Here is a 12207-nt window from a genome sequence, read left to right as displayed (position 1 = left end):
AATCATCCTGCCTGTCTTCAGGAGAAGCTGTGGGATACAGTGGAAGGATTAAACCACATGTCTACTGAACTGCCAGCTGGGGAGTGTAGTCCCCCCTCTTGCTAAGTGCAGGGCTGTGAATTTGAGCAGGTGTTGGGGTTGTTTTTAATGGGAAAGAGGACTGTCCTGGTGGAGTAGTGCTCAAAGGGTCCTCAGGGACTGAGGACACTCATTCGTTCATTCAAAAACATTCAATGCTCAGCCATAAGAAGGAACGAAATTGGGTCATTTGTAGAGACGTGGATGGACCTAGAGACTGTCATACAGAGTGAAGTAAGTGAGAAAGAGAAAAACAAATACCGTATATTAACGCATATATTTGGAACTTAGAAAAATGGTACAGATGAACCAGTTTGCAGGGCAGAAATAGAGACAGATGTAGAGAACAAATGTATGGACACCAAGGGGGAAAAGTGGCGGGGGGCAGGTGGTGGTGTGATGAATTGGAAGATTGGGATTGACATGTATACACTAATATGTATAAAATGGATAACTAATAAGAACCTGCTGTGTAAAAAAAAACAAAAAACAAAAAAAACATTCAATGATGTCTACCATGTGCCAAGCTCAGTGATACAGAAGAACCCAAATCCTATGGTCCCTGTTTTCACAGGAAACAGAGCTACAAAGTGATAAGTGCTGAGGTGGAGGAAAGTTCTGGCTGAGGGATCCTTGGGGGAGGAGCATATGTCACTTTGTGGGCAGCAAGGTTACCAACTCGGACATTGGGCTCAGGCTGGAAATATCAGTGCTTTCATCAGGCTACGGTTGGGGACTGGAATATGCAAAGGCCCATGGCTCCAGAGAAGTTGGAGTATTCAGAGTTGTTCGCTGTGGCTGATGGGTGGGGTGTTAGGGGGTGTGACTATGTGGCAGGGGCCAAATCTCAGGGAGATAGGGTCCTGAAAGAGTTTGGACTTTATCTGGGGAGTGGGGGGCATGAAGGGTTTTTCCCCTTCCCATGAAGAATTTTAAGAAGATTAAGGTAATCACATCAGAGTTTCAGATGGAGCTGTCCTGCTGCGATGTGGTCAGGGGATTTGAAGGAGAGATGGGAGGCTGGAAGGACAGTAAGAAGGCTACTTCAGTGGTCCTGGAGAGGGTGGTGAGGCCTGAACATAGGTAAGGGGCTTTGGGGATGAAGGTGGAGGGATATTTCAACATATTTCTGAATTAGAATTTATTCATTTATCCATTTAATAATTTTATTGAATCCCAACTATATGCCAGGCACTGAGGATATAGTAATAAAGAAAACAAAATTCCCTACTCTCAATGAGCTTACATTCTATTTGGAAGGGACAAATCATCAGTAAGATGTATAGTATTTCAGATGCTGATGAGTTGTACTACAGAGTGAAGTAAAGAAAGGAAGGGAGATGGGGAACTTGAGAGGAGGGCTGTAACATTAAGTAGAGGGTTACAGGAAGCCTCACTGATGGTACATTTAAGCTTAGATACGGAGATGAGATGGGTAAGGCCCATTTGGGCATCTGGGAGTAAAGCTGACAGGAGTTGGAAATGCAAAGGTCCTGAGGCAGAGCGTGGCTGCCTTGTAATGTGAAGAGCAAAGCAACTACAGTGGATGGAACTGAGTTAAGGAAACAAGTGGCAGCTACATGAATCAAAGAAGGAAGTGGGGAGTCAGTGTGTAGATTTGTAGGGCCATGTAGAACCACTACAAGAATTTAGTCTTTACTCTGAGATGAGAAACCATTGGAGAGGTTTTTTGTTTTGTTTTAAATGGTAGCTTTTCTGAGATATAATTCACATACAATGTGATTCACCTGCTTAAAGTGTAAATTCAATAATTTGTAGTATATTCACAAAATTGGGCAACCATCACAATTTAGAACATTTTCATCACTGCTCCCCATCCCCAACCCGCCACAAAACCCCTGTACCCATTAGTAGTCACTCCTCTCTCCCCTCAACCCTAGACAACCACTAATTTACTTTCTGTATCTGTAGATTTACATATTCATGTAAATGGAATAATACGTGCTATTTTGTGATTGGCTTCTTTCACTTAGCATTTTTTTTTAAATTTTATTTATTTATTTATTTATTTCTGGCTGTGTTGGGTCTTCGTTTCTGTGCGAGGGCTTTCTCTAGTTGCGGCGAACGGGGGCCACTCTTCATCGCGGTGCGCGGGCCTCTCACTATCGTGGCCTCTCTTGTTGCAGAGCACAGGCTCCAGACGCGCAGGCTCAGTAGTTGTGGCTCACGGGCCTAGTTGCTCCGTGGCATGTGGCATCTTCCCAGACCAGGGCTCGAACCTGTGTCCCCTGCATTGGCAGGCAGATTCTCAACCACTGCGCCACCAGGGAAGCCCCTGTTTTTTTTTTTTAATATCTATTTATTTGGCTGTACCAGGTCTTGGTTGTGGCACCCGGGCTCTTCGATGCCACGTGCGGGATCTTCATTGAAGCCTGCAGGATCTTTAGCTGCGGCATGTGGGATCTAGTTCCCTGACCAGGGATCGAACCTGGGCCCCCTGCATTGGGAGCGTGGAGTCTTAGCCACTGAACCACTACGGAAGTCCACTAGTGAGCATGTTTTTAAGTTCCATTCATGTAGTTGCATGTAACCACTTGTAGTACGTCATCCCGTTTTTTTTTTTGGCCAAACAATATTCTATTGTATAGATATAGCATATTTTGTTCATCCATTTATCAGTGAAGGCCATTTGGGTTGTTTCCACCTTTTGGCTATTATGATAATGCTACTATGAACCTTCATGTGCAAGTTTTTGCGTGGCCACAGGTTTTTCATTTCTCTTGGGTATATACCTACGAGTGGAATTGCTGGGTCATATGGTAGCTCTACGTTTAACCTTTGGAAGAATTGCCAGACTTCTTTTCAAAAGCTGCTGCACCATTTTTCAATTCCAACAGCAGTTTATGAGGGATCACATTTCTTCACACCCACATCAATACTTGTTATTTATCTTTTTTTATTATAGCCATCCTCCTGTGTTTAAAGTGGTATCTCCAGCATTTCCCTGATGGCTAATAATGTTGAGCATCTTCTCATGTGTTAATTGTTCATTCATATATTTTCTTTGGGACTTCCCTGGTGGCACAGTGGTTAAGAATCCGCCTGCCAATGCAGGGGACACGGGTTCGAGCCCTGGTCCGGGAAGATCCCACATGCTGCAGAGCAACTAAGCCCTTGTGCCACAACTACTGAGCCCGCATGCTGCAACTACTGAAGCCTGCATGCCTAGAGCCCGTGCTCCACAACAAGAGAAGCCACTGCAAAGAGAAGCCTGCACACCACAACGAAGAGTGGCCCCCGCTCACTGCAACTAGAGAAAGCCCGCGCACAGCAACAAAGACCAACGCAGCCAAAAATTAAAAAAAAAAAAAAAGTCTTCTTTGGAGAAATGTCTATTTAGATCCTTTGCCCATTAAAAAAAATTTTTTTTTAATTCAAATATAGTTGATTTACAATGTTGTGCCTCTTTGCCCATTTTTGAATTGGATTGTCTTATTACTGATTGTAAGATTCATCCTTGGAAAGGATGAATAATAAAATCTATCAGTTGGAGTCAGCTTGGCAAAAAGGGGGAAATAAATATTATCCTTATTTTACAGATGAGGTAATGCCCAATAATGATAGTGAGTGGCAGGGCTAGGATTCAAGCTAAGTTTGGTTCCAGAGGCCTAGATCTTAGTCTTAACCAAGAATGGACAGTGGCTCCCTGAACTCTTCTAGTTTAGTGCCTTGCCCCCAATTCTAAATTACTATACTCTCCCATCAAACTCCGTCTCTGGCCAGCCTTGCGTTCCTTGCCGAACTTCCTCGGAGGCGCCAGCAGATGGCGATCGGGACCCCCCCGAGGGTCGCTCTAGCCGGCGCACGCACCTCTGTGGTGCCAGGCCGCAGGCGCCGACGCTGCACTTCCGGGCGCCATTCAAGGTGAGCCAGGGTCTCCCCAAATCCCCGTGCGCTCGCTTTTGCCCGAAGTTATGGGCCCTTCCACCCCCCTCAGAGCTCGCAGTCTAGCGGGCCCCGTACCCAGGTCAGGGTGCCCAGCCGGAGGCCGGGTAGCCACCTGAGGAGGCAGAGCCATCCGGACGTCTGGGTCCCAGCGAGGCCCAACTGCCTCAAGACCTCGCACCTCTGCCGTGCTGCGCCGGGGAGGTCGCGCTTCTGGTCTCCTGGCGATCCTGGCTGTCCGGAAGTGGAGTAGGACTCCTTCTCTTCGTCCCCTGGGTCCCCGCCAGGCGGCGCCATCAGCCTGGCCGGGATTCCCCTGCGGCTGCGAGCCCTGGCCACTCCAGGGGTGTTGAAATTGGCGAGGAGAGAGGAGAAACGGGCTGTCAGAAAGCAGTCTACCACTTGGAATAAGTTTCCCTCGTGGACTGTGTTTTCCATCATTAGGATCTCCTATGCTCCACCCCCGAAGATCCTGATTCAGGGGATCTGGGGTGGCGCCTGGAAATCACCATTTTAAAACAGCTGCTCCAGGTTGATGCCCATAGTCTGCGCACCTCGCCTTCAGAAACGCTGGTATAACTGGTGGAGAGGAACATTGCATTGGGTTGGCTATGGGACTCTTTATCTTCAGGAAGGCTTCCAAGAGGAAGTGATTCTAGCTGGGCTTTGTATTGAGAGACTAGACTATCTGCTGGTTCTTTGCCTCACAGTTATGAATTCCCTCCCCCGCCACCACCAGGATGCGGAAGATCTCAGTGCTGCTCTTCCTGGCCTGGGTGGGCTTCCTCTTCTACGCCGGCATTGCTCTCTTCACCAGTGGCTTCCTGCTCACCCGTTTGGAGCTCACCAACCATAGCAGCTGCCAAGAGCCCCCAGGCCCTGGGTCCCTACCATGGGGGAGCCGAGGGGAGCCCGGGTCCTGCTGGATGGCTTCCCGATTCTCCCGGCTTGTGTTGGTGCTGATAGATGCTCTGCGATTTGACTTTGCCCAGCCCCAGCTCTCACATGTTTCTGGAGAGCCTCCCATCTCCCTGCCCTTCCTGGGCAAACTGGCCTTCTTGCAGAGGATCCTGGAAATTCAGCCCCACCATGCCAGGCTCTACCGGTCCAAGGTTGACCCCCCGACCACCACCATGCAGCGCCTCAAGGCCCTCACCACCGGCTCACTGCCTACCTTTATTGATGCTGGCAGTAATTTTGCCAGCTACGCCATAGCGGAAGACAATCTCGTTAAGCAGCTTACCAGTACAGGTTAGTCGGGCCTCTTTGGTGGCCAGGAGTACCTTGGCAAATTTCTTTAGACGTCAGAGAGCCAGAACTTTGGGTGCCCAGCTGCGTGCTTAACTAGGAGTACAGGAAGGAGAAAGAGACCCTGGCTCTGTATGCAGGGAGCTCAGGTCCGGGCTCTGTCCTTCTGGCGTTTCTAATCTGCATGGGGTATTGGTTTTACTTTGGGTGAGCTCTCAGTAAAGGGGCAGGGGAGAGACGAAAAGAAGATGTGGGTCTGGTATTTTCAAAAGGGTGGAGAAGAGAGCAGAGAGTCCAGGTCCTGTCCACTCACTGACTGGGAAAAAGCAAGATGTACCCAGGAAAAGTAAAAGCAGCAGAGATGACCAGGGGCTGAGGACTAGCAGAGCTTTTTATAGGAATAAGTAGTAAAAGGTCTGGGTGGAGTATGGTTACCAGGGAAAGCTTCCTGGCAGAAAATTTTAGGCCTTGAAGGATAAAGAGTTGTTGGATGGAACTGCTGTGCTTTAGAGTGCATGGTTGGGATTTCTGATAGATCTTTAAAAGGCCTCTCCTCTTCCCCCTCCCCTGACTCCTGCTCAGGCTGTGACCCACTCATGTCCCTGCAGGAAGGCGTGTGGTCTTCATGGGAGATGAAACCTGGAACGATCTTTTTCCTGGAGCTTTCTCCCAAGCTTTCTTTTTCCCGTCCTTCGATGTTAGAGACCTACACACAGTGGACAATGGTATCCTGGAACACCTCTACCCAACCAGTGAGCACGGGGCCAGAGGCAGGCCTGACTAAGACTGGGAGCTGGGGAGGGCTACGTCATTCCACAAATTCTGAACCTCCCATGGATGCAGTGGCCTGGGCTTGTGCCCCTGGACATAGGAGCATCAGAGCCTGGCTGGGGTTGAGGAGTGGGCCTTAGTCCCCTGTGCTCAGGTTCTCTCCTTCACAGTGGACAGTGGTGAATGGGATGTGCTGATTACCCACTTCCTGGGTGTGGATCACTGTGGCCACAAGCATGGCCCTCATCATCCTGAAATGGCCAAGAAACTTAGCCAGATGGACCAAGTGATCCAGTGAGTGTGGGATATTGGCTGGGGGAGTGGGTTTGTGTATGAGAATCTCATAATATATGGTCCCAAGAGAAAAAAATCTTTATTTGGAACTCTTACTTGGTTGAATTCTGTCTTCTCTAGGCCTTTTTCTGAAGCTAGGGGCCTCATCTGTTTTGAGTAATTTAGCATGTGATTTTGGGCAGTAGGGTTATGACTGAAGAGGTGTTTTTTTGCCAGAGGTCTAGGCCCTACTAGTGGAAGTTATGGCTGGGGGTGAATGGGCCCCTGAAAAAAATCTTTTTAAAATTAATTTATTAATTAATTTATTTTTGGCTGTGTTGGGTCTTCATTGCTGCGCGCGGGCTTTCTCTAGTTGTGGCGAGCAGGGGCTACTTTTTGTTGCGGTGTGTGGGCTTCTCATTGCGGTGGCTTCTCTTGTTGCGGAGCACGGGTTCTAGGCACGTGGGCTTCAGTAGTTGTGGCTCGTGGGCTCTAGAGCACCGGCAGGCTCAGTAGTTGTGGCGCACGGGCTTAGTTGCTCTGCGGCATGTGGGATCTTCCCGGACCAGGGCTCGAACCCGTGTCCCCTGCAGTGGCAGGTGGATTCTTAACCACTGTGCCACCAGGGAAGTCCCTGAGAAAAGTCTTTATCCCTACCTCCTGACACATTTCTTGGCCCCCAGGGGACTCGTGGAGCGTCTGGAGAATGACACACTGCTGGTAGTGACTGGGGACCATGGGATGACCACGAGTGGGAACCATGGAGGGGACAGTGAGCTGGAGACCTCAGCTGCACTTTTTCTGTATAGTCCCACAGCCCTCTTCCCCAGCGCCCCACCAGAGGTGAGGCCTGGGGTGTGCTTTGTGTGGTTTCCCGCTATTCAATCCACATCATAATCGTAGCATCCTTGTGGATCCCTCCATTTTAAGCCCCCAAATTCATAACCCTGGGCATCCCCCATTCTTATTTCCTACCTAGGCTCCTATGTCTTCCATCCTAAACACTGACCTCAGCTCTTTGTTGAACCCGTTGACCCCTGTCCTTGTTCTCTAGGAGCCAGAGGTAATTCCTCAAATCAGCCTTGTGCCTACGCTGGCCCTGCTGTTGGGCCTGCCCATCCCATTTGGGAACATCGGGGAGGTGATAGCTGAGGTGTTCTCAGAGGTCGAAGACTCCCAGCCTCACTCTTCTACTCTGGCCCAAGCCTCAGCTCTCCATCTCAATGCCCAGCAGGTAGGTATTAATGGGCTGGGCTTCCAGGTGACAGAGTTAGGTTGAGCATGGGAGAAGCATAATGACCCACTCTGTTGTCCTTTGTTCAGTCTTAATATCACATTCCATAGCCAAGTACTCCCTCTCTCCCTGTCCTGGACGGAGTTTGGGTCCCTGATTTCTAGGTACCCCATATGGTAATACCTGTCCTTGCCTGTGTCCCAGTTCACATCTCTGAGCTTTTCCCCTTGGTCTCTGATCTTTTCTGCCAGGTGTCCCGATTTCTTCACACCTACTCAACTGCTGCTCAGGACCTCCAAGTTAAGGAGCTTCATCGACTGCAGAACCTCTTCTCCAAGGCTTCTGCTGACTACCAGCGGCTTCTGCAGAGCCCCCAGGGGGCTGAGGCAGCACTACAGACTGTGATTACTGAGCTGCAGCAGTTCCTGCGGGGAGTTCGGGCCATGTGCATTGAGTCTTGGGCTCGTTTTTCTCTGGTCCGCATGGCAGGGGGTGCTGCTCTCTTGGCTGCTACCTGCTTTCTTTGCCTACTGGTATCCCAGTGGGCAACATCCCCAGGCTTCTGCTTCCGCCCTCTCTTAATACCCATGGCCTGGGGTTTGACTGGGGCCATAGTGTGTGCTGGACTCCTGGCAACTACTGGGCTGAAGCTGGATTCAGTGGTTCTAGGGGCCATGGCTGCAGTGGGCTCACTTCTGCCTTTTCTGTGGAAAGCCTGGGCTGGCTGGGGAGCTAAGAGGCCCCTGGCAGCCCTGCTTCCCATGCCTGGGCCTGTCCTGTTACTCCTGCTCATTCGCTTTGCTGGTTTCTTCTCTGATAGCTTTGTTATAGCCGAGGCCAGGGCTGCCCCCTTCCTTTTGATCTCACTCATCTTGCTCCTGGTTGCCCAGCTTCACTGGGAGGGCAAGCTGCTGCCGCCTAAGCTACTCACAATACCTCGCCTTGGCTTTCTGACCCCAGCAGGCCCCCCACGTCACAATGGCACGCATGCCCTGGGGCTTGGAGTTGGGTTGCTTTTATGTATAAGGCTAGCTGGGCTTTTTCATCGATGCCCTGAAGAGACGCCTGCTTGCAGCTCCTCTCCCTGGCTGAGTCCCCTGGCATCCATGGTGGGTGGTCGAGCCAAGAATGTGTGGTATGGAGCTTGTGTGGGGGCGCTGGCGGCCCTGTTAGCTGCCGTGCGCCTGTGGCTTCGCCGCTATGGTAATCTCAAGAGCCCTGAGCCCCCTGTGCTCTTTGTGCGCTGGGGGCTGCCGCTGATGGGACTAGGCACTGCCGCCTACTGGGCCTTGGCATCAGGGGCCGATGAAGCACCCCCACGTCTCCGGGCCCTGGTCGCTGGGGCATCAGTTATGTTACCTAGGGCTGTGGCCGGGTTGGCTGCTTCAGGGCTCATGCTGCTGCTCTGGAGGCCTGTGACGGTGCTGGTGAAAGCTGCAGCAGGTGCTCCACGGACCAGGACTGTCCTCACTCCCTTCTCAGGCCCCCCTACTTCTCAGGCTGACCTGGATTATGTGGTTCCTCAAATCTACCGACACATGCAGGAGGAGTTCCGGGGCCGGCTAGAGAGGACCAAATCTCAGGGCCCCCTGACAGTGGCCGCCTATCAGTTGGGGAGTGTCTACTCAGCTGCTATGGTCACGGCCCTCACCCTCTTGGCCTTTCCACTTCTGCTATTGCATGCAGAGCGCATTAGCCTTGTGTTCCTGCTTCTGTTTCTGCAGAGCTTCCTTCTCCTGCATCTGCTTGCTGCTGGGATACCCATCACCACCCCTGGTAAATACATATCTCAGCCCTGATTCATCCAGGGACAGTAGTGATGTGAATTCAGCCCTTCTTATTTTCAGGGAGGTGTTGCTCCTCAGGTTCTTCACCTTGATACAGGGTCTCACGCCCCAACAGTTGAGAGGGTCTTCCTGATGTCCTGTCTCTTATCTGCTGTAGCCAAGCTAATTGATCCCTCCCACTGGCTTTCAGGGCCAGCAGGGTTCATGGAGGAGGGAGACAAACAGTACTCCAAGACTCAATTCTTATGGAAATGCTGCATCCTCGTGAGCGCATTTCCTGATTCTCCAGTGATGAGAGTGGTGAATTACGAGTATATTCACCACTCATAGTGAGCTGTGTGTATACGAGAGAAAGAGGCTGACCACAGATTAGAGCAGTGGGGCTTTGTGCCACGGAGGGAATTAGAATAACAGAGTGTTGACTATTAGAAGCTTGGAGTGATGGGCATGCTCGCGTGTAAGAGACAGCACTGAGGTAGTAGGTGTATATGATCTTGGGGCAGTGGGCTGTGGGTTAGGGAGTGGGACGTGACTGTAAAGAGGCATATCTCTTCCCCCAGGTCCTTTTACTGTGCCTTGGCAGGCAGTCTCTGCTTGGGCCTTCATGGCAACACAGACCTTCTATTCCACGGGTCACCAGCCCGTCTTTCCAGCTATCCATTGGCATGCTGCCTTCGTGGGAGTCCCAGAGGGTCATGACTTTACCTGGCTGTCTGCTTTGCTGGTGGGAGCCAACACCTTTGCCTCCCATATCCTCTTTGCAGGTACCTCCTCATTCCTCCCTTGCTTCCATTGTTTACTCTGGCTTCGTGGAAGGAAAGGAAACCCCAGGATTTGAGTGGGGAAATGCGATTTTGTTAGATCTTGGGCACCCCTTGGCCTTTGCTAATTGGAGGCTGAGCCAACTAGGGTAGTTGGGGGCCAGGGTGGCCTGGTCCCTGGGTCCTCCATTGATTCTAGCCCTGCCTTCCTCTGAGGCAGTAGGTTGCCCATTGCTCCTGCTCTGGCCCTTTCTCTGTGAGAGTCAAGGGCCCCGGAAGAGGCGGCAGCCCCCAGGGAATGAAGCTGAGGCCAGAGTCAGGCCTGAGGAGGAGGAGGAGCCACTGATGGAGATGCGGCTCCGGGATGCGCCTCACCACTTCAATGCAGCGCTGCTGCAGCTGGGCCTCAAGTACCTCTTTGTCCTTGGTATTCAGGTGGGTGCAGGGGAGAGATCATGGAGTTAGTTTTCTCATGCATGTACATCACATTCTTTCACACTTTGCCAAAACCCTAGGAGAGAGCCTTGACTGAGGTGTAGATAAGTGAAGTGATTGCCCAAAGGCCAGTGGCCTCAAATGGCAGTGTTAAGACTTGAACCTGGGTCTCCTTCATCCTAGTCTTGGATTGTTTCCTCTCTACAAGCTAGATCTGGACCTGATGGTTGCATCCGGGGATTACTCCATTAGTGGACAGACTGGAAAAGCTGAGGTGATGGCCGGGATTCTTTCCCAAGCTGTGATCGTTGATCTTCTTTTCCTTCAGAGGCAGAAGGTGTGACTCTGACATTCCCTCCACCCTGGGAGGCAGAGCCTGAGTGTCAGTGGCACAGATGAATAGTGCTTGCCCAAGGTCACACTGCAAGTCGTGGTTGGGCCAGGAAAAGAATTAGGTCTCCTAACTCCTAGCCCAGGGTTTTTTTCCACTGACACACACTACTTTCCTTCCCCTTCCATTCTTCACAGGGACCTGCAGCAGTTCTCTGTTTGACCTGCTTCCTCCTCCCCTTCCTTAATAACTTGACCCCTCCTCTCTTCCCTTAGATTTTGGCCTGTGCCTTGGCAGCCTCCATCCTCCGCAGGCATCTCATGGTCTGGAAGGTGTTTGCCCCCAAGTGAGTGGATTTGCTTGAGAAGTATTGGTGTGGGGGAGGGTGAAGCTTGGAGCAAACAATGAACATCCAGAGTGGACAAGGTTTTGCCTCAGCAGGGAGAAGGCTCTAGGCCTCCTGTCTGTGTCCTTTGAGATTCTCCACCTTTCTTTGCAGGTTCATTTTTGAGGCCATGGGCTTCACTGTGAGCAGCGTGGGACTTTGCCTGGGCATAGCTTTGGTGATGCGAGTGGATGGTGCTGTGAGCTCCTGGTTCAGGCAGTTAGTTCTGGCCCAGCAGAAAGCTGGAGAACAGTCTAGCCTGGTCTATACGGGTGCTGGATCATCTGCAAGAGAGGCTCAGTCACACCTCTTACCACCGTGCAGCCAGGATCTACTGGCATCTGGGACTTCATTATTTTATAATTCAAAATCATAGTGGAGCCTAATCCGTAACTCCTGCTTTGGATACATCTGAGAGACTGAGGGGCTGCCTCCGAAGTGGAATAAAATAATGATGTAAATATGTGTGTCTGAGGTGTGGGGGAGCCCCCACTGTCCTGTAGGGGATATGAGGAGGGTCAGTCTCCCCTCATCCAGGCACAGATGGGATCAGCCGTCTTATGGAGACCTGGCCACATCTGAGAACCGCTGGGAGGTGGTTGGAGTTGTCTGAATTCACTTCTCCCAACTCTTCCCAAATCACTAATGTTATTCCACCTGCCATTTTCCTTTGCCATGGAACGTATTTTATTAAATTCTTTTGCTTTGGCTGATAACACAGATGGCTGAAAAGACAGGCCCAGGCATCATGGAGCACACAGACTTTCACTGTCTAAAGCCCCAATAGTGCTGTATCTCCTCCTCCTCAACTGTGTCCTTTCACTTCAGAACACCCTTTGCCCTTCACGTCTGTGGAGGCTTCCCTGGTTTCCCAACCTGCGCTGCCTTTTATCAGACCTACTCACCCATCTAACACACCTTGTCCCATTGATTATTCCTGACTTGAAGCCAAAATTGTATGAATCTAATGCTCCTCACACGTCTCCTGTGCCCTCCGT

The 12207-nt window shown here is 50.9% G+C and overlaps 1 protein-coding gene across 5 annotated transcripts; it reads left to right on the top strand.

Moving 5' to 3' along the window:
- The first annotated feature begins 3914 nt into the window (after positions 1-3914).
- Positions 3915-11927, top strand: PIGO (phosphatidylinositol glycan anchor biosynthesis class O). 5 transcript variants are annotated; one of them, XM_007196939.2, is made up of 11 exons: positions 3915-3963; positions 4695-5235; positions 5841-5984; positions 6174-6297; positions 6960-7119; positions 7331-7510; positions 7762-9286; positions 9858-10061; positions 10279-10493; positions 11100-11170; positions 11324-11927. In XM_007196939.2, the coding sequence occupies exons 2-11, from the start codon at positions 4725-4727 to the stop codon at positions 11583-11585; spliced, it is 3396 nt and encodes a 1131-aa protein (XP_007197001.1). In that variant the 5' UTR covers positions 3915-3963; positions 4695-4724; the 3' UTR covers positions 11586-11927. The 5 variants fall into 5 exon arrangements, with proteins under 5 accessions (XP_007197001.1, XP_007197002.1, XP_057403663.1 ...); XM_007196940.2 differs by having other exon boundaries at positions 3925-3963; positions 4724-5235; XM_057547680.1 differs by lacking the exon at positions 3915-3963 and having other exon boundaries at positions 3970-5235; positions 5841-5957.
- Positions 11928-12207: the final 280 nt, after the last annotated feature.

Source organism: Balaenoptera acutorostrata, chromosome 6 (genome assembly GCF_949987535.1).
Source record: "Balaenoptera acutorostrata chromosome 6, mBalAcu1.1, whole genome shotgun sequence".
NCBI lineage: Eukaryota > Metazoa > Chordata > Mammalia > Artiodactyla > Balaenopteridae > Balaenoptera > Balaenoptera acutorostrata.
This window is presented reverse-complemented; position numbering and strand designations above follow the sequence as displayed.